The 26,786-nt window shown below is 41.6% G+C and overlaps 1 protein-coding gene and 1 long non-coding RNA gene across 6 annotated transcripts in view; both read left to right on the top strand.

Moving 5' to 3' along the window:
* LOC108015210 (calcineurin B homologous protein 1) overlaps window positions 1-26,445 on the top strand; it is a 45,479-nt gene extending 19,034 nt beyond the window's left edge. The window contains exons 1-3 of one of the 4 annotated variants that reach the window (XM_065867773.2): window positions 8,555-8,695; window positions 23,719-25,324; window positions 25,384-26,445. In XM_065867773.2, the coding sequence (XP_065723845.1) occupies window positions 25,448-26,134 (687 nt within the window). In that variant the 5' untranslated portion in view covers window positions 8,555-8,695; window positions 23,719-25,324; window positions 25,384-25,447 and the 3' untranslated portion in view covers window positions 26,135-26,445. Of the gene's footprint in view, window positions 1-8,554; window positions 8,696-22,870; window positions 23,000-23,718; window positions 25,325-25,383 lie in introns of those variants that run through there. The other 3 variants (XM_070997378.1, XM_070997379.1, XM_070997377.1) reach the window with 3 other exon arrangements.
* Window positions 8,896-10,508, top strand: LOC136117303 (uncharacterized). Of its 2 annotated transcripts, none has more exons than XR_010654781.2 (3): window positions 8,896-9,273; window positions 9,603-9,684; window positions 9,760-10,508. It is a non-coding gene; the product is annotated as an uncharacterized lncRNA (long non-coding RNA). The 2 variants fall into 2 exon arrangements; XR_011604739.1 differs by having other exon boundaries at window positions 9,367-9,684.
* Window positions 26,446-26,786: the final 341 nt, after the last annotated feature.

Raw genomic sequence — 26,786 nt, 5'->3', positions numbered from 1 at the left:
ATGCTGATCGCAGCTTTTGTTGTCGACACATTGTTGTTGTTTTGAAGTTCAAAGTTAACGAAACGAGTCGAAAGAGGAAGAAGCATAAACAATGCAGAGAAAACGAAAAAATTCACACCTCTGAAAAGCATGTGAGATGAGCAAAATGAAAGACAACACGGCGGATGCTAAATGGCCAAGATGCAGCAATCAATCAATGATTGGACGATCGACGAATTGCATTAATCTACCAGATTTAACCAGAAATGGAAAGTAATTTGTTTGATTTTTAATTGGTTTTGATTTTCACATTTTTTATTAAATGTATACTGAGCTTGTCTTTTTTAAAAATATTTTTTCACCTCCACCTGGCTTTGGATTATTTTTACCTGTTATGCTAAAATTATCTCCAGCTTAGTTTCCATTAAAATTTTTCCCCTCCCCCTCGTTAACTGGGAATCCATTTAAATTTTTGTGCAATTTTTTTGTTGCTTGTTTTGTAGCTGCTTAATTTTATATTGCGCAATGAGTTTCGCCGCATCCAGATACAGATACAAACATATGAGGCTACAGATACAGATACATTTGAATCCGCGCACGAGGTGACAAATTGCCTTTTGATGTTGGCAACGCAATCAGGCGACCTTGAAGCTGCATCTAACCCCCATTATCCGCCCCACTCCCCCAATCATTTTCCAGCAAGCAATTTGTTTTGTCAAATTTTTCTTTGTTTTAAATAAATTACGAATAATTTGGGTGTTTTCGGTCTTTGTTGGCTTTTGCCGACAATCCATAAAAAAATTACTCGAAAAAGTGAAGGAAAATGAAAAACGAGCAGCTTGAGTTTTCCCATATTTAAGCAACAACCTTCAACCTCTACTTCCCCTGTGCCTTTTAATTGTTATATAATTAAGATGCGAACTGTTATTATATTCTATTATTAATAACAATCGTTCGTGTATTTTTTGGGGCATCCGAAAGTTTTTCATATCATTTTCGTTTTTTTTGTTTTTGGCAAATTCTTTTTTTTTTTTTGACTGATTTTACTGTCTGATTTTATGGATCAAAAAGCGTAACACCGACGGACGGACAAATATCATAAACATTCAACAAAAGCGATTCCCCCCTTTTTTCCTCCAGCTCTGCCCATCGCAGCGGAAAGTCATTAACAACAGAGCTCCGATTCGGTTTCGGATTTGGATTCTCGGATACGGATTCGGATTCGGGCTTCTAATGAGCTTGCCATCCATTTGTCTTGCGAATGTAGAGGGGATAACTAAGCTACGCAGCTGAAAAATGTTTTCTTGGCTCGGGATACATACGTGTAGGGTAATAAAGAGCTTGATATGGGGGTTCTGAAGGGAATGGTTCAGCTAATGTTAATGGGCTTGCCCTTGAAAGTCCCCATTAGGCCCTTTGGGTTGGCTGAAAATTATGTTGGGATATATGTATGAAGGATCCTAAGTTCTGGGTAGTGCTTTCGAAGATATAACTCAAAGTTTCCGCTTGGTTAAGAGAGGTATATCATTTGTTTTTCATATAGTCTACATATAATAAATATAGATATATAGTATACATATAGATAAAAACTTACTGGAGAAAGAAAAAAAACTGCAAATGACTATTATTGTAATGGGTTATGGGTTAAAATTGTCTTCACATTGTCATGAGGGAAAAAACCTCTTGATTTATATTAATATCGATTCCGAATAAGATTGAGATTTGGGGGACCTCCCTTTTGGGGCATGGAGGGCAAACATTTCCGAACTTGGCCACGCCCACAGCTTTACAAGCTCTCTAGTCGCATTTGATTTTTAATTTTTTGGTTATTTGGGTTTTAATGGCCCACGCTTTGGTATTCTTCTTTTTTGTAGGTTTTTTTCCCTGCTTCTCTGAGGGCTGGAAAACATGACTTTTTGTGGCTGTTTCTCTTCCTTTTTCGTTGGCAAGCGTGAGAAGCAACTAACTGATTGTTGGAACTTCAGAGCCAACCCCGCCCCCTTGCAAACCCGCCCCTGGGCACAGTTTACAGGCAGCGCCACATTTTTTCAAGTTCAATTTGAATCTGAATTTAAATTTGTCGTTCCCGAACTACGTGCAATGAAAGCAAAAGTTGAGGCAGCTCCGCAGCCCCTGCTCGAATCTCAACCCCCCTTGGACGACGCCTCTGGCCGCGTTTTGGGCCATTAAAGCGCAGCAGAGCGTGACGCCGACTGCAATTGAAATGACCAAGAGAAAGATAGAGAGAAAAGTATACAGTAGAGCCCAGAAAAATGAAAAATATTTTATTTACATTAATACGATTTTTTTTATAATTATGAATATTTTAATATATGTATGCTTTCGATTATGCTTCTGACAATAATTTTTATAATTCCCATTTTCTTGTTCTTTCAAGTTCACCGTATCGAGCGCGTCCTGTAGCTGGCGAGGATGATGCAAAGAGATGGGGGAGTGCGTGTGTTTCGAGGGGGGTGCCAAAAAGGGGGTGGCATGTCAACGAATCGTAATTTATTGATCAGCATATAAAAAAAGTATAGAATAGACAAGAACAATAACAAGAAAAAGACAAAGTAAAATAAAAAAAAAAAAAAACAGCGCATAAATAAATAAATAAAAGCGACAGCGCATAAGAAAGGAAAGAAAGAGAGAGAACTTGGCGTTCGCATCGGGTCCCCTCATTATTTTTTGGCAAAAATAAATTAGAATTAGATACACAAACTCGGATACAAAGATACAGATACAGTCCGCCAAGAAATGCGTAGATACAGAATACAGAATACAAAACGACGACACATTTCCAGTTTAGCCAAAAAATCGGGGATCTGGCGGGGCCACGGATACGGGGTCTCTCACATATGGCTGCAATTAAGTAATTTTTGGAGCAACAACAGCGAATAATGATATATAGACGAAACATGCTAGACATAGAACGCGAGAAACTGACCGAAAAGCTAAGAAAAAAAAGTAAGAAAGAAATACGAAATTAAATATAAAACGAAACGAAAATTCGACAATTAAACCGAAAAATCGTGAAGAAGTGGAGAGGCAAAAACCGACCCCACATGAAATTTTTGTATTTGACTGCCCCCGGTGCCTCCATATAATATCCCCCAAACAGATGTGTTCAGATTGTTAGCACTATGTTTTCTTTTACAAGACGTAATCCCCAGATCTCATAAATATGATTTATAGTCTTCGTTATTAGAAGAAAACCCAAGCGATATAGCAAAATCTTCAAGATACACGTATGTATGTAGTTTTTTATCCAACACCGGTTGCTTTGAAGTTATCGATCTTTTTGCCTGTCCTATTGTAGCCATGGAAATGTATTAAATATGCTAATGAGATAGTTTACTTATTCACTCTATCGAGCGTACTCATTCTATTTATTTCTCTGGTAGTCATCCCAAAAATTTCCAAATGTCTTTATTTGCACTGCCGTAAAATGTAGGCAACAAAGGGTTTTTCTAAAATGTAGGAAAAGGAGTAAAAACTATTAGTGTGACCGCACCTGTATTTCCCCCCTTCGCACACATGAATGTTACATACGCTTGGTCACACACATCCACATATAAACAAAGTTAGATTCCCTCCTCTTCTGCTTCTTTTTATTTAGCTGTTTTCACTCCAAGTAACTGCTGTTCTTATTCTTATTGTTGTTATTTCTTTTTTACTTTTATTATTGTTGGAAAATAAGCAGCTACAACAACAATAGAGACAGCACTGGTGAGAGAAAGAGAAACAGAATCAGAAACAGAAACAGAAACAGCCGTAAAGCCAAAAACAAATTTAATGTGCTTCAAGGTTAGCCGAAAGCGAAGCGCACGAAACGAAAAAAAAAATTACAAAAAAACATTGTACAAAAAAAGGAACAACAAAGTGTACGCCAAAAAAGAACGCACAACAAAATAAAATTCGTGATGAATTTTAAACAATAAAAACAAACAACAAACAAATGTTCAGATAGGGATGGGGGATACTGGGAGATGGGGAGGTGGGCGAGGGGGCCAAGGAGAGGTTAAGGCAAAGGTTATACGCAAACATTTTGGGAAGAAAGAGAGCGAGAAGCGAAATGGGCATGGGGATGGGCAATCGATCCTAACTAAGCTCCAAACTTTTCGGAATGTGCTAGAAAAGATATTTTCCATTTGTTCTGATTATCCGTAAGCGATCTTAACTGAGATCGTAACTTTTGTTAATACATATGTATATTAAATATTATGTTATATAGGGGGTATATCGATATATATATTGTATAAGGGATTTTGAATTTATTTTGATTATAACCTTTTTGTATTATATTGTAAAAGATATACCCTATTCTTCTGCTGCTTCTTCTTCTCCAGTTTCATTTAAAGAATATTGCAATTTGTGAAGCGATCCTAACTAAAATCGAAACTAAAACGAGATTTTGAATTTATTCCGATTATAACCTTTTTTATTATACGTAAAAGATATATGCTAGGGTATTCTTCTGCTGCTGCTTCTTCTTCAGTTTCATTTGAAGAGAATGGCTATTTGTGAAGCTTTTACGGGCTTCGCATTTTCGTCTGTCGACAAGTTGACAAATGGCAAACCGGTTTGGCTTTTGGCCAAGCTTAAACCCCTCATTCCCTCCCCCTTCCCTCCCGAAAAGCAACTAACACTCTTTTGGAATGGAGTAAATATATAAATAAAATACTCGTTAGCAAATCAAAATGCATAAGAAATTTTAACAAATTTCGACTGACCAAATGGGAAAAGAAAGCGCGTGGGCGAGCCGGCATCGAATAATATCGAATCGGGAATTGGGAACTGGGAATTGCGATTGCGATGGCGATGGCGATTGGAAACGGGAATCGCAGCGAGGGATAGGCTCTACGTACAAACATCAATTGGCTAATCAATTTGCCCAAAAGTGAATTGAATGAATTAAGCTGATTGCCAGCCGGCGAATGCGGGCTTCGATGTCTCACCCTTCCTCTGGGGATTACAAATATTTCCAAGTCTTTGGGTTGCTTGAGAGGTTTCGGGGTGAGCTTAAGTATTTTCTTAACTTTTTTGTATGGGTAAATTGTCCATCTTAATTGATTATTTAAAAAATATATATATTTTTATAGATTATTATTTAGCATTTTATTTTCCTAGCTCAGTTTCGACTTGTACTTGTGCTTTAGGATCATCATCATATCATTTATATAAATTCTTTTTAAAAAGATAGTTTGAATTTCAGTATTTAATTACTTTTACTAACATTTTAATAGATTCTTATGTTTTGTATTTTATTTTTCACTTATGTTTATTAAAATAGGTTTATATTTCAGTTGGAGCATACAAGGGAGTTCTAGTTCATCTTAAAGTTTCGATACGCTAATCCTGTTCTGAGTTCCGACTCCAGATGGAATTTACTTGCTGAGGCAAGGCCTATGTTACACCTCTGGCCACCCACCTTTGCGTAGCCCCCCATACCATCCCATCCAACCCCCTGGTTCGGTATAGTATATATGGTGTTGGTCAAATCTGTTGAAATGTTTACATTTGCCGCTTGCATTGCGCACTGACAAACAGAGGGATTCACGGGGGTTCCACGTATTCGTATTTGTATTTGTTTGCGGTGACAATTTTCATTGCTCTGGGAGCACACATGTGCTTGCATTCAGATGTACGTCGCACATATTTTTGTGGAAATTATTCACGAAAATGCCTGACAGTTTTGTGTCGTCCGCCGCAACTTTTGACAGCCATCTCCGCATCGCATCGAATGGATTTCGTATTCGTAGTCGTATTCGTATTCGGGGGATGGCAACTGACTAGCTGAATATTGGGTTTGGGATTGGGATGGTTCGGTGGTATATGTATGCTATATGGTTGGCTGCTCGGCTGAGGGGTCTCGGTATGCCTCGTATGGCCTGTCAAGGCCATAAACTAAGCCCAACTCCCAGACTTCCAGCTTCAGTCCGGGCTCATTAATGCGCACTATGTGCTTAAAACGCCATTTGGGCGTTTGCCGACTGTCTTTCCAGCTGTCTCTCTTTTTGTGAACAGAAGTGGATCTGAGGCACTCGAAAAATCAGATGAGATTGTATGGTATTTCTACTACTTTTCTCTAGAAATGTACTTTCATAAAGAAAACTATTTCAATCATTATATGAATCACATATATAATCTTTCTTATCTTAGAATATTTTTTATTAAAGGGTTGTTTTTCTACAAGATATTAGGAAACCCCTTTGTTTTTTGCAGTGCGCACACATGTCCCAAACATCTTGGTTTTTGTTTTTTGTTTTTTTTTTTGGGAACATTAGACCCTTCCTCAGAAACCCCGCCCCTGGAAGTGCCTCCCCCTTTGACAGTTACTGTAACTACTGCGTCTTCGTCTGTCTTGTGTCGTCTGTTGTTGCGGACTGCCAACAATGGGCATCATTCATCGCTCATTCACTGGCACTGGCAAAGAGTTCTGGGGCACAGAGCGTGTACATTGTACACACTGTACACAGGGGCAGTCCCCCTCTCAATCCCCCCAAGGGGGTTGGGGGTTGTGGGTTGGCCCAGAGTGGGGTGTGGCATTTTCCGCAATTCTCTGGCATAAAATGCGCAACTGGCAAATGCGATTCGGGATAACAGTCCTTTGGCCTCCGAGGCCTGAATTCCAAGGGGGTTGCTAGATTGCTGTATTACTATATTACTAGATTGCCATGTTTCCAGCTAGCTATCTAGGGGTGTGTGTGTGTGTGTTGTAATGCCCGGGGTTGATCATAAAAATATTTATTAATGAATGCATCAAGAGAGTCCCGAGAACTGCGAAAAAGTTTCGCCGAATAGTCCATAAATTCAATTGGCAATGGTGTTTTGTGTATCCGTATCTATAGCATTTAGTATCTGTGAGTGCCGCCGAGTGCTCGTGCCGGTGCAAGTGTATGTGTGCCTGCAGCAGCAGCTGATTAATGAAGCCAGCGAAACGGCGAAAGAAGCAAAACACCTGTTAACCCCCGTGTCTGTGTGCCCTCTTCGATGATGAGTTGGCTATAAAGCATCTATGTTTCTACCTCATCTTCCTCGCAGCATGAAATTAATACATCCAAGGGGCTTCGCTCGCCAACTTGTCTACGAATCTGTGTCTTATCTAATATTGCCAAATAAATATATATGAATAACCCATCTACCTTATCTATCATTCATTACAAACTAGAATTCCTTGAAAGCTCAATCAATGCACGGTCTTTGAGTGTGTTTTTTTCAGAACTGAATGATTCTACTAGAAATGCTCGTATTTACTTTGTTTTTCGATAGTCAGAGCTTTTTGAATTGAAGAAATTCGAAATTCATAATGATATGGGGGTGCTTGAGCTTGAGTATTCCCCGAGGAATATATGTAGTTATGTGGTAATGGACTTTGGGGCCGTGGGGATTTCAAAGGGTGTTACGTCTTTGAGAACTCCACCCTGACCAGTGTGTGGGACCTTTGGCCGCTGCTCCCTGAATTGGGGGAACTTTCCCAGACTTTCCCAGTCACGGAGGGGCGGTAATATCGTTTCGGGGGCTAGGGATACAAGGCAGGTTGTTGTTTATTCGCGGTCAGTTTGCGATAATGTGCAGCAACGTGTGAGGAAAGTCACGTACTTGAGGATGGGTCAAGAACTGGGGATGGGATGGGGATGGGTTCTTGGAAGTACATCACTCACCTGTTGGGGAATCTCTCTCTCTGTCTCTCTCTTTCTAATGGAGAAGCTCTGCTGCCCACCTGCTGCTGATTGTCTCCGGTGTATTTCGTTGGCCTTTCGGCAGGCAGACACCTGTTTGGGCCTCCTTTTCGTTCAGTTTCAAATGGGTATTTAGCGAAAGGGGTGGGGACTTGACACTTGTACTTGTACCACTAAAGCGTGACGCTGTTGTAAGGCATTTTGGTAGTAGTTGTTGTTGTTGTTTAAAGCACTTTGTGGGTTCAACACTTCAAAAAAATATTGTAAGATCTCTTGGATTTCTATGTTGGGGGGGTATTACAATATCTTGAATATCGTATTTAACACTTGCGTATCGCGAGTTTTTTGTGGGTTTAGTTTGATTTGATTTTTTTTGTATGGGGGTATTTTGTGTTTTCGGTTTGTGTGTGTTTTTTTATTCAGTTTTCAATATCCGCTTCGAATGTGTAGCGTTTCAGAGTTGCTCACACGATGGAACCAACACGTTGAATAAAAGTTCGAGCGACGTTCAAATTCGCTTAAAGCCAATAAGTCAGCCAGCGGCAGCGACGTCGGCAGAGCAGCGACTGCGACTGCGATTCTAACGGCGCGAGAACGAAACGGATGGCATATAGAACGAGGGTGAAACAAAACGGGAATGAAACGACCAAAGGCGCGGCCGACCGTCGATGTTGTTGTTTCTGTTTCTCTTTCCGATTCCGATTGTGTTCTAAGTCGGAGCCGCCATAAAATCTAATAAGAACGCCAGTGGCTGCGGAAGGGGGAGGGCGGAGCGGAACAGGGTGGGTTGGTGGTTGGCCAGTTGGTTGGTTGGAGCGGCGCAGTCGGCGGCAGCGGCGTTGCGTTCGACTCCGGTACACGCAAGGCACTGAAGTGCCGACGGCCAACTGCCAACCGAACCGAACGTCCAAACGACCGACGTCGCGTCGCTGCGACGGCCCGACCGCCCGGCGGAACGATTGGCAACGGGCCAGGCCAAACAAATAAACAAACGCACCACAAACATCGCCCAGGGGCGTCGACAAGTCCACAAGGTAATATTAGCGTTAAAAAATATTTTTTTTAATATTTGCATTTCACATATATACGTAAGTCTAAAGGTATAATACTGATGGAAGAATAAACCTAGGACATGGAAAAAAGTCCCGTACGTTGACAATTTAAAAAAAGAGGTTTAATTTTAGATAGGGTCACGAACACTGATATTGGCATCATATTAAAACATATTATCAAAAGGATCAACCTATGATACAAATTGGTCTATTTTGTGGTAAAGGTACAGAGCCACTAGTTGTACGATATGAAATGCTAGCATGGATAGAATAAATTAAGGACATTGAAGAAAGTACCTTATTAAGGCATCTTCGCTTGACAAGCGAACTCAAGTTACGCATATAACTCAAGTTAGGGGCCCCCGTTTTCAGGCGCCACTGACGCATGGAAGTTGAGGTGGAAGTGGAATCGGAACGTAGATATCCGAAAATCGAGTGCTTTTGTGTGTGTGCCTGGCTGGTCTGCGCCTTTTAGCTTTTCAGCTTTCTTGTTGGAAGCAGAATCGAAAGCAAAAGGCTACAACAAAGCAGTGGCCAAGAGGGCAGAAGAATTTTGGCAGGTTAGGAAATTTGCATAACCGATAGACGACCATAAAACTTTTCATTAAAGTCTAATCTGGCTGGTGATCGATTAACCACTGATTTTTATTTAGTGCGAGAATAGCCAAAAATGCTGTGTCCGCTTATCAGTTTTCATATTTCATTTTTGGGCTGTATAATAATTCACCGCCGAATCTTATGACCCGCCACTAACCATCCTCCCACGCCGCCCATTTCACTGGCACTTGCGGAACGGAACGAAACGGAATGGAATGGAATGCATTTCAAATGCGGCGCCGTGACCTTGAAAATGTTTTTTATGTTCACTCCCTCTCGCTCACTCTCTTAGCTTGAAGTTTAGACGGCATGCGCAGCCGACTGACAGGGTTGCATTTGCAAATTTTTAAGAACTTGCAATCCTTTGGATACTGGTGAGATTTAAAAAACATATGCAGATGTTATAAGATACCATAACCATAACCATTCCATTACTACTACTTTTAAAGTGAATTCTGTGTGTGCTAAGCACATACAACTCATGGCCTGTAAGATAAGGAAGCCACCGTTATCCGTTATCGGTTATCGAGTGTCAGCTATCCCTTATCAGGTAACGGTGCATGGAAAAGGCGGCGAAAGGCAGACGCAGTGGCAGCCTGGAAGAATCGAGGTGACAAAGCTCAACCAAAGCGAATGAAGGATTAGAGTAAGATGAGTAGACGAAATATAATGGAATGGAATGGGCGGAGTTGTAAAAGGAGTTGCTTAAGAATCAATCAAAAGGGGGTTGGGGGAAGATGGGAATAAAACACCGGCAAAGAAAAAAAACGCCGGCTATAAAAGCGCACGAAAACAATAACAAGAAAAAGAGAGAGAGGGCGAGGGCGAAGGAGAGCGATAGAGAGGCACTGGCAACCGGCTGTGTTCCATCCCATTCCGTTCCGTTTCGCACACACAGTTTGTTTGTCCCACTCACGTTTCCACGCGACAGCCAAAAGAGCGGCGAAAAGCGAAAGCTTCGTGTCGCTTCGTGTCCATTCGTGCCTCCTCGGGCCCAGTGAATGTACAGTGAGTTCTAAAAATAGACCCTGACTCGCATCATGCCCAGTCCCCATTCGCAGAGGATCGCGTCATTCGAACGCCGATTGGCCAACGGGCTCCAATAGAGCCAAGAACAACAATAGCAATAACATAGCCCACTGGGGCAGCAACAAAAAAAATCAACAACAACAACAACCGTTTGAGAAAATACAAGTATTCCAACACAGAAAAGTTCTATGTCGCCGTCGCCGTCGCCGCCGTTGGCATCTAATAGCGAATTTATAAAGGAATAAAATGAGTATTAAAAAGCGCCAAGCGGCGCAGGCGAACACATGGACGGCGGAGGGGGGGCCTTGGGGCAAGCGCAGGGGTGGCCGGTGGCATATGGAAATTGTTGCAGCAGCTGCGACGTCCGAAGCGTGCCAAAAAGTGCCCCAAAGAAAGTGCAAAGAGAAGGAAACTCGAGCAGTCGAGCACAGTGGAGGCCAGACAAAAATAAATAGCCACGATTATATTTCAGTGGGGATCACTTTTTTTTATTTATTTATTTTTTATTTATTTATTTTTATTTATTTTTTTATTTATGTTCATCAAAACTTAGTAGGGAATCATATATTTCCAAACCTTTTTCCGTCGCTGCTAAATTCAGCAAAAGGATTTTACTAGGATAATCATCACCTACAGTGTGATTTGAACCCACTACCTTATGTTTCTTGTAATTTATGCGCCACGGTACCTTGCTGCTTTCGATTTGGCCGCGGCTGTAAAAATTTCACACCGACTGTTCGCACTTTTGCAACAGCAGTGGGAGAAGCTCAACTGTGTGCGTGTGTGGGTGTTTATGTGTGGGTGTATGTGTGGGTCTAGAAAACACCCCCCTCCCCCAACCTAAAACTCATCCCCTGCTAGTCAATTGGAATTGTCAGTTTTTGCTGCAGTTGCATTCATAGCTAAAATTTTGCTTTAATGAAATGCTAAAATGTGTTATGTAAAGTCACAAAAAATTGGTCTTGCGAGGGGTCGACCCGGGAAATACCTCTTTTCGAATGATAAGTGTGTAAGCCCCCCGAACGGTCCGAAGTACCCAGCTTTCTAGCGAAACCTGCAGGGTAATAGGCAAAGCAATTTCAATAGGAATTGCTGTGCGCTCTCTGCATTTGTACATGCAAATAAAAATTAATCATTGCAAACTAACGAAACCCATAAAAAATCAACTTAACTACAATTTAGAGTGTGTAGGTCGCAGGGTCGCCTCGTTGATACCCAGCCTATACAAAGTACATAGATCACAAAACCCATTTCTGGATACCCTGGGATGTGGAAAAGTTATACGTCTTTGGAAGATTTACCGTGTCTATAAAGATATTAAGGAAGAGGAATCCTAAGTTTTGATATTGTACGCTAAAAGGTAAGGTTCTTTTATAAGTTTTCATATTACCAGTTAAATGGTAAGTGTACCTATTAATTTTTGTGTACTATTGGAAAACTCTTCATATTCATAGTATGATGAATAATTATGATTTTAGAGATCTAATGTTTTCAATAAGAGCTTAAAGTTCGTACATTCTACTGTTGTCAAATAGTAAGGGATATGAAAAATAGAATGTGTGTAGATGTGTTTCGAAAATGGATAGTATTTTTTCGGGATGGCCACCATTACTTTTTTATAGCTTTTCTCGGTTAGTCATTGGCTTCAGAGCCCAGGCAAAAACTGCAATGGCGAATGACTACTGTCATTAATTAGACAGAAATTGAAATAGTGTCGCGAGAGCGGCCTCTCAGAGTGCGACGCAAAAAGGCGAAATTAAAAGTCGAATTTGCATACTGATCGGTCGGCCGATCAATCGACGGGATCTCGGGAGTAAAGGGTGAATTCAGGGGGAGATGGGATGGGTCGACTCATAATCTAATGAATGCACTCCCCGCTAGAAGCGGAAATGCCTGATGAGCTAATGCCGGCCAAAGTGTTGGGCAAGATCAGGGCCAGGAGTTAATCACCACCACCAGAAGCCATCGATCAACCCTCGCATTGTCTTACGGCTTATGGCTCATACATGGCTCATGGCTTACAGCTTCCAGTCACTTGATTTATCTATCGTGTAAGTGTCCAATGCCAAGCCCAAAACCGAGATAGAACACACACGACGACAATGGCAATGACAACTACCATACCAGTTCCACTGTGCACAGGGGCGGGGGTGCCCAGTTTCCAGGGGGGCGGGTGGCATTCTTGAAGCGGAGCTGCCGAAATATCTGACTGATCACCGATTGTTGATCACTTGTTGTTTACAGCGGGACTTGTTTATACTTTCAGGGGTCCACGATCTATGGTTTTGGGTTCATACGGTCTATGTCTGGCTCTGAGTTCATTCCGTTGGATCGATACTGGCTACTGGGTTTCGTTTCTTTTGTCTTACCCTATCTGCTCAAAGGGTGCTCTAACTACGGAAAAAGTTTTGCCATATTAGGTAAAGAGTTCTTAAAGTTCTTTATTCCGATTGGTGCATTGCTTCCAACAAGTCTAATAGAAATACCCAATCTCAGCATTACTCAGTTTTAATATCGCCTTATCTTTGGGCACCAACCTATCGATCGATCTCTTTAAAACATGAGACTTAAGTCAAAACTAATATAATGTTTGATTGTATCCTTTAGATCCTATTTTGAGGTAGCCCCGCAGGACTGAATGACACAATCGTTACGTTGATCAGCTGCAAGACAACCTTCACATAATTGATTGCCCTGCAGTATAGTATTTCTTATCAGCACTTATAGATTTGAGCTTTGAACACAATAAAAATAAAGTCAAAGTGAAGAATGAAAGAAAATTTCTTATCAGCTCAATGACGTAGACCATTAAATTATTCACTTAAAGTTAGCCAAAAAAAAAGATTTGAACTGTAAATGGTATACAATCTAAAGGGTATTTCCTCTTCGGTCTGGAGGTCCAAGAATCTTACGTTTGGCCTAATGCTTTTTAGTTTTTACCCATTGTCTGTGAATTTCGATACTCGAATCTTGTTTTTCCGCATGCCACCACCAGCAGATAGGTAGATATAGGTATGTTTATAAGTCGGAGATCAGTGCGACAGAGATTAACACGTCGAGGTGGAGCCCATAGAGCCAATGGAGCCATTGTCGCGTCGGGTTAAATGACACGATCGATGGCCAACCTGTCCCCAAGTTCGAGCCACTAAGCGGCGGTTATTGATTAGTGATTAGCGCGCCATGGCAACATCTTAATGCCCAGCGATTCGGGCACATAAATCAAGTGGCTGCCTGTCGGCGGAGATCGTGTACTAATGGCCATATATCATAATAGCCGTTTCATCAGTGTTCCTTACTCGGGTGCCACGGCGGAGGGAAGAAGATGCCGTGCCAACTGTGGCACAATGTGGCACATTGTTGGCCTCGTGCATCCTCTCGCTGCATGCCGCACTTTTTATGGCTCACGCAAGACCATAAAAAATGCTTGGCCCAGTTGGGAGCGGGAATCCGAAATCCGAAATAGTGGGAGCGATCCAACGAGGCGTATGACGAACGTCAATGAATATAATATACAATGTAGCCGATGGGGGCTGCACGTGGAGGTCGATTTGGGAAAATCCAGTTGAAAGTGATTGGAAAACTTTTCTACTTTCTTTCGCCCATTTAAGCCTGAAACTTTTTATTCAGGGAATGGAGTCTTAATGCATTACTGCATTGATTACGATTTTGGTATATTAACCTTCTAATTAAGCGGGTCCACAGAAAAAAATTGTTATTAATATTAATTGGATTTTATTCATCAAGTTCATAGTTATTAATACTAATTTAATGCCAACTCTATTCGTAGAACCATATGAGAGTAGTGTCTTAGTAATGCCAAAAAATGTAACATTTTCCCCATATTCTGAAGAATTTGCGTTATTATTTTAATCATAAAAAAATATTATAATGAAATGAAACAAATTAAAAATGGTAGTGTGGTAATTATTTGTTTCTATTGTTGTGAAGAGTTCGCGATTAAATAATTCGGGTACAGATTTTAATGGATAAAACTGCAAAGTTTGTTAAAATTATGGTTGTAGTTACATTGTAATATCAATTAACATAGATCATATTTTTTTTGGTGTCTCAAAGGAAGACTTACTTATCACAGGAGCCCAGAAATGTTTTGAGGTGTTCCAGTCAAACTCGAAATGAAACCCAATAGGCAGATGACGGATCTTTCCCTGTTTAATCAGTGAATGAGTATAGTGGCATAGTAAACAAAGCACTAGTCATATAATCATGGTTAGAGTCGGAGGGCAACAGATGACGAATTGCGGTGATATCGGGAATGGGCCACCTGATGAAGGAAGTGCGCATAACATATCGACACAACCTCGGGAGGGGGAAATCCGCTGACTCGATGTGTCGATATCAAACTCCGGTTCGGGATGCATTATTGAGGATATTAGTCCTCCTAATCGCTGCAGCAGGAAATCTGGCAAAGGGAAAGGGTTTGGGCCAAGGCAAACACTATTGTCTGTAGGCAGCAGGCAGCAGCACGCGAAAAAGGCTTCCGGCCCCTCCTTTTCCACTTTCCGACTCCATGTGGGCCGCCAGTTTCCTGGGAAAGCGGATCAATAACAGGGGGCGGCGACACGACAGCCAAGGGCGCCACTCGGCAAGCCAGTCCTTCAGCCAGTCAATTCCTAGTGAACTTTAATTAGGATTTAAGCGACTGGAAAACAAGCAAAACAAGTGGGAAGGCAAAGTTAATCGAACAACTCTTAATAGCTGATGCTTCTAGGGGTCTAAAACAACCTGTAACAGAAATTATAAGGCAACATTGCCGAAGAGAAAGATATATTTGCTAGGCATCTGAAGAAAATCCGTACTGAAGAATGAATAACAAACATGTTCTCATTTGCTTTAGTCTTCTAACTTTCTTTTTATTATTTTAAAGTAATGAAGAAGCAATAACTTATAGGAATTGAAAATATCTTCTTTAGAAACCATATGCTAAGAAATATAATCTCATTCGATTTAATCTTACTTAATTTTATGGTATTTAAAGGTAATAGTCACGGAATTACTTGAAGAAATTATATACATGCTTATCATCTTAAGAAAACCCATGCTAAGAAATTCAATCTCATTTTATTAAATCTTATTAGATGGTATTTTAAAGTAATGGTTATCATGTGAAGGAAACCCAAGCAAAAAAATATAATCTCATTTTATTTAAACTTAATAACATTTTTAGATGATATTTTTAAGTTATGGCTAAGCAATAACTTGAAAACAGAGATACACACCTTATGAAAAGCCATGCTCAAGAGTAAAAATAGTCCCATTTGATTTAATCCTAGTAACTTCTTTTGATGACATTCTAAGGTAATGGTTAAGCCATCAACCTGGGAATACCTTTCATTTTTTTTTGTAACTGTTGCACACTTTCGCCATACGCTGTGGAACTAGCAACAATGACAGTTGGCAACTGGTGACCCATTTCCGTGGTCAAGACACCAAGACTCGGCGAAGTGTCCCCTCTCCGGATGCCAATTCCATTTCCTCTCCCAGCGGAGACCACGCCCGAAAGCTCTTCCAAGGCATACCTTGAAAGCGAAACTCTGCATTGTTTTGGATCTACTTCGTATCGATTGACGAGGCTCCCCTTCCGAAAACTTCAACCTCTCGTTCTATACCCATTCCGAAAAAAAAGACCCATGGAGCGAGGTCCTGCACGCAACACGAAAACTTTCTTTCACATTTTTTCGACGCCCGCTTTTACGATACGAAATTACGATTGTATAATAAAGCGGACGGCGGGAAGGAAAACAGCGCCGCCGATGGAGACATTGCCGGAGCGCAAGTCCTCGGCTTGTCCGGGTGGTTGGTGGTCCGGGTGGTCCGGGTTCGGGTCTGGTTGTGGGTCCTAGTCCGGGCCAAGTGGGCCGCCATTTTGTGTGCAGACTTGTGGCGCCAGTTTTATGTACTCGACGAGCAACACGCGTTCTGCGGACAGGCGGACATTGGCCAACGGACAGGGTATGCAGAATGGAGACAGTACTGCCCATTCCGATATAGCTACTACAGTTTATCACTAGGATTTTGGAATCACCCATCAAGGTGTCCAAAAGTATGCAGTAGCCGGACTGCCGGACTTAAAATATATTGTTGCATACTTTTAGACACCTTAAGTGGGTCTAAAGTCATAATGATTTCTGTTTCTACTTAATTTTGAAAATCTTTGAGTTGTATATAAAACTATTGCTATATTATACCACTTCTATAATTTTTCACTACGAATTTAGAATCACTCATAAAGGTATCCAAAAGTATTCAGTGAAATCAAGTATTTTATTTGGAATGAACCATCGTACTGCGGATGAAAAATATATAGCTTCATACCTTTAGACAGTCTTTAACTGATTTGAAAATGCAAGTGCTTTTTATGGCTCCCTATCATAAGTACCTGTATTTAATTTTGAAATCTTCTTCTTGATGGATACAATTAGGATCATTACAATAATACAAAAATTGATGAGAATATTGTGCTGAAGGTCTGGATTTAATTCCTTTGATTTTATTAAATTAATAATGCTTCAAGAGAATGTAGATTGTTACTTTCTTATATCTTTTAGATCATTTTGAATATATATTTTTTGTATATTTATACATATAAAGCTTCCTTATCAGTGGTAAGTATCCCAAACGATTTTGCCAACACTAATGTGGGATGTAAAACTGGGAACGGAGCACCGCAGACTGGGACTGTGCGATTGCGGACTGCGGATGTGCGGCGACGCCGGCGTCAGCGGTGGACTAGGACATAAAGTCATTTATTGTGTGGGCCGTGGCTAACGCCCACTGTCCACCACCCACTGCTGGCCGCCCACCGCCCACAGGCCACCCCCCAAATGGTCGCCAAGCGGGCGTGCGCTACGCAATTAATTCAAACACTCGAAGGACACAGGTCACAGGTTTCCCCAATCATTTCCAGCGGACAGCCGTTGACTTTTTCTTTTTTTTTTTTTTTGATTGTAATGAAGGTGAAAGGGGGTGCACGAAAAGGGGGTGACCCAGCATATTTGCGTATGTGATTTGGCCCGGCATGTGGTTAATGGCGTCAACAAACGGTTTTCAGAACACCCACCGGACCCACCAGATCTCGACTTTTCCCTCCTGAGCCCAGATATACGGTGGTGTCTGCTGCGTGGTCATAACCCTAAGGGTCTCATGTGTAGGCTCAATTCGGGGGCTTGCTATGATTACACGGGAGCTCTGGAATTTTTCTACCGAATATGTACTTTCAGAACTTTTTAATTACAGAAGGGCTATTTACCATATCTGATGGATAGATAAAGAAAATAAGTTTTATTGAACTAGACTAGTACCATTTAAGAGTTTCGAGCTCGGGTTCGGGCTTTTTAGCTTTACATGTAAGCTTAAGTTGGTTACATCTGAAATTAAGTGCCTCTATAGGGCGGAATGGTAGTGCTAAAAAATATGTGTCATTTCTATGGGATAATGGGGCTCATATACGGATGGATAAGACATTGATTCTTAGTTTCAAGTGAATAGCTTTATATACTATAAAGAGTTCATGTTAGTTAGCTCTGAAATTAAAGTGCTCTAAAGGGCGGAATGCCCATGCTAAAAAATATGTGTCAGACCTGTATACTATACAATTTCGATGGTATAAAAGCGGGGAGTCTGGGGCTCAAGGGGCACTCGGCCTCAGCGCAGATGGAATCTTTTCATATTCTCAGGGGAAGTGGAGCGGTCTGAACGGACTGCTGCTAAGCACACCGAAGCTTGGAGTAGTTCCTCCGCTGATAAGGCTGAGGTTGGCAGGGGCGTCGGTTCCGGGGGATGGCACTGGGCCAAACAGTCGCCCCCTCGCGAAACGCCTCTGCCTGATAGCGACCGTTGAGCGCTGGAATGTTCTCAATTGAAGTGAATCATATCCTCAACCTACAAGTGAACTCTGAGTGGAATGGAATTGGAATGGAATGGAGATTACAATATTTCATTCATTCGGCCGTGTGTTGGTGTTATTTTTAATTTGGCAGCGTACATGCTTATTTATTTGTATTTAGTTGGGACAGGAACAGCTGGGCGAGATAGTATCAACCGAGTAAACATTTTTGTGAACCGACCTTGAGCAAGACGTTTACTGGGTTCTTCAAAGTAAAATGTAGGTCCTAAACTGTTGTGATCGAAATGCTTTTAATTTTCCCCCCAAGGAATAGACCATGAAACCCTCCTTTTAAAGATTGTACACCCTAACACCCACTGATTTAGAATGCAATAAAAAAGGCGACGGCAAAGAAACAATAATACTACGCAAACACCCGGAGATCTCTTTGGAAAAATACCGAAGGATTTTCCGCACGGACCTGGGGAAAGATAGCGATCGCGCCCCCATATAGAGCATGACTTAATGCGGCAATCTAATCGGGGTGTTCGGGTATACCACCCCGTACACCACCACCCCTGCAGCCCTTAGTGGCTATCAATCAGTACGACGATTGGCGGGTGATAACCCATCCCGGCTGGCCAATCCGCGGCCCCCAGTTCCGATCTGCGATTCGCGATTTCGTCGGCCCTCGGTTATAATTAGCAATTACAACTCGTTACCAACGATTACCAACCCCATCCGATCGATCCGTATACCTAGGTCTTTATCAGCCGGGGCGCTTTTAATTTATTGCCAATAGTTGCCGGCTTGAATTCTTGAATTTATTAATTGCGTTAAGTAATTGTCGCTATTTTCGCCAAATGATTTCACGATCGTCCGCTATCTGCGAGGTGCTCGGCTATAGGCTAACTGAAGTGCCGAGGGGTGGGGCTTACAAGGGAACTTCCTATAGGTGAGGTACCCACAACACCATCTTGAGGAAGGGATTGCGATGGCATGACTAACCGAAGATTTCCGCTCTTACTTCTCCTAGTTAGTTTGTTAGGTTATTAAAGTTTAGGCACTTTAAAATTGGGATTTCATATTTCTTCTATTGAAAGTCATTTTTGGATCACCTTTATGGAAAAAGCTAACGAATAGAGGGTGTACAATTTTTCCTACCTTTTAATGTGATTTATCATAAGTATAGTATGTGTATTGACTCCAATAAAATTGCAATTTAAATAAATTTTTTTAAGAATTTAAGTTAATATTTTCAAGCAGCTTGTTCAACAATTGAACGAAGGACCATTAAAAGAAGTCAAGATTATTTTATGAGCCGAACTGTAGTAAAAAGAAAATGGAAAGAGCAGTTTAAAAATCAAAACGATGAAATTATTTCATTTCTTGTTTAGTTTTAAATATCGACCTGTGATTAAACTGTGTTTTGAAAAGGGAAAAATACTGATTAAAGCCTTTGGCCAAGTTTGCTGTGGTTTGTCCGCATCGAAATGACTAAAACGACACACACACAAAATCACAATCCTGATAATTTATATGCAAATCAAATATATATTTTGTGATTAGACCGTTTTTGCTGTTTTCATTAACACCCTAGCACCGTGGAAGTCCCGCTGAGCTGCCAACTTGTCAACCGACCAGGCGATTGTCTTTCCTCAGCTCGGGAGATGTGCGTGAATCGCGTGAACCGATGCTAAATCATCGTGGGGATTGTAAACATTGTGTTTTTGAGAGATTGTGCGATGGAGCTACGATCTCTTGTTTAAGTTCCCTACATGCATACACAGCGAATTCTTCAGGTTCTGCCTAACATTTGGATTGCTCTACTGTAAGCTGTTATAGGTATGCACACATAATTAATTACTAAGTATGACCTGTAAAGCAACTTCATTTTTATTTTTATTAGGTAATACCCGAAATAGCCTCTGAATCTCCAGCCAATCAGTCTGTAGGCATCTGCCGAGCAGCGAAAGCGATGAGTCGCCCGTCGCCATTCGCCATTCACCATTAGCCTGACATTAACCCGAACTCACGAGTCAACTAATAATATGTGGCACATTTGTCATAACCACAAAATGAAGGCCGATTTGCTCCCAACTTCAATGGGACAGTGGGTTAAAAGGTGCATCTCTGAATGCCAGACGCCATTTATAATATCCTTCGGCAATATTGCAATCATTAAAGTAAAGCATCAAAAAGATAAATCATTAACTCCTTAACTCGAGTTTCGAAATTGGACACACACAAGCGCTATCTTTTTTTTAAACCAATGCTGAAGAATTCGCGGTTTTTGTTATATTCTGATATATTTACGTTTTTTTAAGGATGTTTAGGTTATCTGATCCCAGTCACGTTTCCATTAGGTTGGGAACTTGGCTTCATAATAGCGTTTTCCAAGTTTTTAGCTTATTCTAAAGAATTCACGTTTTTGTATTTTTGGTATTTTGGTATATTTCGTATTTTCAAAGCTTCCTGGAATGCTCCAAAAACGTAGACCCTGCTTATTCAGCCCTGCATTTTCCACTTCACTTTCAGTTCGCTGCGCTGTTCTAATAAAGAATTGTTCGCATCCCGAAAAGCAAAGCGCAATCATTTCCAATTATTCGCAATTACTCTGCTATCCCCATCTCTCTCCGCAGCTCTATCTCCTCTGTTATGCTTTTTTTGGCACATTTGCTGCGGCTCCAGCGAGTCGCGCATTGTGGATGAATTAGTCAGGAAATTAATTAATCAAAACTAACGCAAAAAGCAACAACTCGAGAACAACAAAAGCGCCAGAACGCAAAAAGAATGTAAAAAATAGCGTCGCTCTACAATTTGTTGCCTGTCATTTGCTTATTTTGTGTGGCGCTACCACCACCTACCACCCACCTCCCTTGGCCCCCCCCCACATTTTGTTTTTGTTTAATTTTTTTTTGTCGCTGCCATTGTTGTTGTTGCACAGTAGGGCATTTGCCAGTCTGCTACCAACACGTCCGCTTCCACTGCCCCCCAAAACCCGAAAAAAACCTCTCTGCGAGACTTGTTTGCCGGCGGACAACCTTGAGGGGCGCTTAAAATGTTTTGATTATTATATTACTATATTGTTTCTGTTTTCGTCCAATAAGCTGGATGGAGGTTGGGGTGGTGGAGCATAAAAAGGGGGAAATGGCAGGGTAATCTTGTATCTCAGAAAGCAGGGGTGCCCAGCCCCCGGCTTCTAATCACCCAACTAATTCGAAAAAACAAAAATATTTTTTATTTACACTGATAAAATTATCAGGGACTGTAAACAATAATAATTTATCGGTTTTTCTTCATTAAAAAAATCATAATGTTCATTTTTAGGTTTGCAAGTAAAACTCATACATATTGATTCTAAAATTTCGTATTACATACTTAAATTGAATCCAAAAAGAAAAATTAAATCTTGAAGATTAAATATGTTAATATTTTAATATAGGTAAAAAATATTAGATACGCTTCCTCAATCTTAGCTTATAAGACTGCTGACAGCCAGTCGAAATTTGTAAATCATAAGAAGTCACACCTTCCAGTAAGGCTAAAAACGTTGTGATACATGAATAGTATAACCACCTATGTTTGTATAGTATACAGGTCTACGAATAACTGAGAAACAATATGAATAATTACTACTTTTTTTTATCAGTGTAGCTTCTGTTAAGCTAAAAGGTTTTTCGAGTACGAAATACAGAAAACCGAAATGCTTTAGATACCAAATAAATGTATTTCTAGCTCTTTAGTTCTAAAATTCTATTGATACAATTGCCCATTTTATTTCAACAGGTTACAGGTGTGTGCTGATGAGTTAAGAAGGAATGTATCGGTAACGCCTGGATTTTCCTTTGAGATTCTAAACAAATATTTCCAAGCATTCACCAGATGTAAGGACAATTTAATATGCCATTGCATCCAGATCCTTGGTGCATCAAGCTGCTGGGGATGTGCCATATGGCCGCACTGCAAGGCCCGCCCGTAATCCCATAATCGAGTTCATTTAAATGCATTAAACTTGTCTCATTATGCCGCAGTAATGGCATCAGCAAGTCGAATCGAATCCAATCCAATCCATCGGCTGTCCGCCTGACTCATTCGAATGGCAAACGAACCGCGGGCCTCGGACATATGGCAGCAGTGGGCCGCAAATTGTTGAACAAACAAAAAACGTTTTGTGCAATTTGTACGCGCCAAAGGAAAGCCAGGAATTCTGCGGACAGTCGGGGTGAAAATGATAGCAATATAGCGTTACAATCTTAGGTAAATTGTACTTTTTAAAAACTGATCTTCAAATGTAGTTGGTTCACAAACCGAGCTTGGACACGAACCCAGCGATCCTGCCAAGCTGCAGTCGGGCTCGCAACCATAGTGGGATCAATCAAGGATAGCTGCATCGTATAATATTCTTAATTTTGCGATCCCCATTGTGGGTACTCATAAATGGCCAATGTTGTTGCTGTTGTTGTCTAGTGTGGCCAATTTATTATTGCATTTGGCAACTGGGCGGTGAAATTTCGTGCTCGCTTTGATCTTGACGCGTTTTTGACACTCGCCAGGCATTTCGTCGATTTTGCTCTCAGCCTCGGGGATAGAAATGCGGCAAATGGGGATGGGAATGGGTATGGGTATGGGGATGGGGCCAGCGGACAGCCGGCGGCATGTGCTGCGCATTTTTCATTATTTTTTCTTCTCATATATGACTTTTATTTTGCTTTTCCTTCAGAAAGCGTTGAGAAGAAAAACGCTTCTCATACACATTTCGGCGCATTACTCAGCTGCAAGTGGAATTGGCGATCGTCAAATGTAAGAGTTTTTCTGTACGTATTTTTAGCTTCGCTTGGATCGCGCGATTCTATATGCAAAGCATATTCGTAATTTGTATGCTCAATCATAGTCACAGAGGTCGGGCCAATTGCATTGGCAATAGCTATTTGTTTGTTTGTTTGTCATCAACCCCCAGGGGTTGCGAACGGGATCTGAATCGATGTAGCTAACGTGCGATCCACAGCTTGAGGTCTATGAATCACTGATCATTGATCATTAATCCCACTTGATTGGAGTTTCCAAATGTGGTTCATGTCTGAATAAAACGCTGATCAAGCTGTTCTCCCTGTTTGTGTCCCCGCTAAGCTTGATTTCTTTGCTTTGAGGCCTGTTCCTTAAGTGTTCCCACTTAAAACCGATTTATCATCCTCATGTAAAAATTAAAGTAAGGATTAAACTTTAATTTTTGTAGGTATAAAACCTACTTTTTTAGCTTACCTTGTAGTAGATTTTTAAAATGAATTTTTAATTCGTTTTCGGGGGTTAAACTTACTTTCATTTCGGATCTTTCCATGAGGACGAGAAAAAAGGACTGAATGTTGGTATTGTATTCCAACATTAGTTGCTACTTTAAAAGTGGCAATAGCTTTTTTAGGTTTAAAACCTACTTTTAGTTTATAGTCAGGATGAGAAACCGCTTTTTCAACAGTAATTGCTATATTAAAGATATTTACAAATTGTATTAACTTAAGAATTGTTCTTGTGTTTGCAGGAGTGTCTGCTAAGCCTGTTAGCCTTTCTGCGTTCTGCTTTGTTTGGACGACGGACACTTCACCTTGCCCTCCAGCCTTGCCAGCGGACGACAGACACGCAACGAAAGCGGGCCAATTAGTTAGCTTGGTCACCAGGGGCGGCGGCGAGGGGGCTCTACTGGCAGCTGGCAACCGGCCAAGGCGCACGCACCGTGGCGTCTCCGCCGCCCCTGGAGAGGGGAGCATCAGGTGACGTGGGCGGCTGAGGGGGCTCTCAAGAATAAGATATAGCACTCTCGATATAGTGCGTCAGAGGCGACGATGGCGCGGAAGTGGCCCAGCCCCGCCCCCTGCCCCTGCGGCCTTGACAGCGCCCGTTTTGATTTATGCGGCATTTTGCGAAAGTCAACAAATGAAAATGACACAGAAATAATGCCAAGAGTGCTCTCCTCCTCCACTATTTCGATTTCGTTGGCCCCAAGGTCGAGCGCACAAATAGATGTCCCACTGCCACCCGCTGGACCACCGATATGATCTGTTTTCTCGAGCAGGGATTTAAACCAACCACAACAACTGGCCACAACATAAGGCATTGAAAATAATTATTTCCGTTCCTCAAGTGGACTTAGGACCAAAGCTACAGGTTGATTATTGCGAACGAAATATTAATCAATTGGAAAGAGGTATGTCACTTCCAAATCGGGATCTAATAACTCATGTTATGGAATCCAGATGTGCAGTTTTGGGTTCCACTCTGAAAGTCTTTGGAATTACGAAAAAATCGAACATGAAAATGGTTAAAATTGTAAGCCTATCTTAAAGGGTAAATTTTAATGTAGAATATTAGAGAATTCAACCACAAACTCATGGAGGTATCCCACTTGAAAATCAGGATCCAATTACCCAAGTTATGGAATTTAGAAGTTCATTTTTGGGCTCCTTTCCGGAAACCATTAAAAATACGGAAAAACCGAACATGGAAATGGCTAAAAATTTGGATCCTCTCTAAAAAGGTAAATTTAAATGCAGAATATTAGAGAGTTCAACCACAAACTCATAAAGGTATCCCACCTTAAAATCGGGAGCAAATTACCCAAGTTATGGAATTTAGAAGTTCATTTTTGGGCTCCTATGCCGAAAACCATTGGAAATACGGAAAAATCGAACATGAAAATGGGTAAAAATTTGGACCCTCTCTAAAAAGGTAAATTTTTAAGGCAGAATATTAGAGAATTTAACCACAAACTCAAAGAGGTATGCCATGTCTAAATCGGGATACAATAACTCAAGATATGGATTTTTGCAGAACAGTTTTGGGTTCCCATCCTGAAAGCCTTTGGAAATACGGAAAAATCGAACATGAAAATGGGTAAAAATTTTGACCCTCTCTAAAAAGGTAAATTTTAATGCAGAATATTACAGAATTCAACCACAAAATCATAAAATCGGGATTCAATATCTCAAGTTATAAAATCTAGAAGTTCAGCTTTGGGTTCCCATCCTGAATGCCATCGGTAATACGAAATATCGAAACCGAAAACGGCTTACAAATTCGACCCTCCAATACCTCCAATACGGCTGAATATCGACCCAATCGCACTACCCCTGGCAACCAAATTCCGACGGGTGAGTTAGCTTCGGGATTGCTGTTAGCAGTACGTTTTTTGAACTCTAATACTTACAAGGTTACTTGAATGTCCCGAAACTGAAACACTGGAAGCAACTGGAACCAGATCGGCATATCTCGGCATGGGCGCGGTAGGCAGTCGCCAGCTGAATCCCGCCCAACTGGGTGACCACCAGCAGGCCACGGGCCTGTCCGCCGAGCAACTGGAGCAGCTGCACACTCGGTTCCGCAGCCTGGATCGCCACCAGCGCGGCTACTTGACGCCCACCGACCTGCTGCGCATCCCGCAGCTCTCGCTGAATCCGCTCCACCGCCAGATCGTGGACGGCTTCTTTCCCAGCCGCGATCCCAGCGCCCGCCTGTACTTCGCCCAGTTCGTGGAGACCTGCGCCACCTTCCTGGTGCCCCAGTTTGGACGCAGCTCGTCTACGGGACGTCGCGACGGACGCGCCCAGAAGCTGCGCCTCCTCACCAAGATGTTCGACACACGGCGCAGTGGCTGCATCACCCGCGACGACTTCCGCCAGATCATGCGCAGCCTCCTCGATCCGATCTGGAATCCGCCGCAGGATCAGACGCCCTCAGGCGAGGGCCAGGACCGCAGGCCCGAGGTGGAGGCCGAACTGCAGCTGCTGGAGCAGCAGGCCTTCGGGTTCTCCGGCTGCGACCAGATCTCCTACGCCGAGTTCGAGCAGCGCCTGCACAGCGCCGATGTCGCCGGTCGGCTGTCGATCGTCAAGTGGCTGGTGGACGATGACGAGGCCAGGATGGGGCTGCAGGAAGGATCCTCTGCGGACCAGGGCCAGTAGGAGACCCTCATCGCCGTCCCCGTCGTGTTGTGTTGTGTTTCTGTTTTAAATATACACTAGACATTGGCAAAAGTATACGATAGATGGCTATCAAGAGATCCTAAGTTCGGCATCTATTGAAAATTATCGCTTTAGAAATATTTAAATTTAAACAATAATAATTTGTAAGGTTTTACTTGCCAAATGTCCCAGATCGCCATAACGAAAGATTATTAAAGTATAATAATAAGAATATAAAACCATCTATTGCTACATAAAAAAAATGTTGTGAACATCTGTTCAAATCAATAAACAAAATAAATTTATTTGAATTTCATTTTGAACATTTAATGGGCCCAGGCTAAAAGAGGGCAATAAACTATATTTTCTTGGTTTAGCTTCCTCCCACTGCAGTGTTGCATACTTTTGGGCATCAAAATTGGGCAAACCCTTGGCTCAAAATGTATAAGAACTCAAACTTTTTGATTTTTAATACCAGGCGAACATAATCCGCAGCAGGTTGCTGCTGGGACTAAGCATTTTAACTTTCTGGAAAACATCCGTTACTTTTGAAGCTTTCTGAAAAACAACCGTTAATTTTCAAGCTTTCTGGAGATGCCCATTTCGCAATCACCTACTGATTTTTCTGTTCGCCTGGTACTTGAAATCGAAA

Source organism: Drosophila suzukii, chromosome X (assembly GCF_043229965.1).
Source record: "Drosophila suzukii chromosome X, CBGP_Dsuzu_IsoJpt1.0, whole genome shotgun sequence".
NCBI lineage: Eukaryota > Metazoa > Arthropoda > Insecta > Diptera > Drosophilidae > Drosophila > Drosophila suzukii.
Note: the sequence above shows the minus strand (reverse complement) of the source record. Positions and strands in the feature narration are given on the sequence as shown.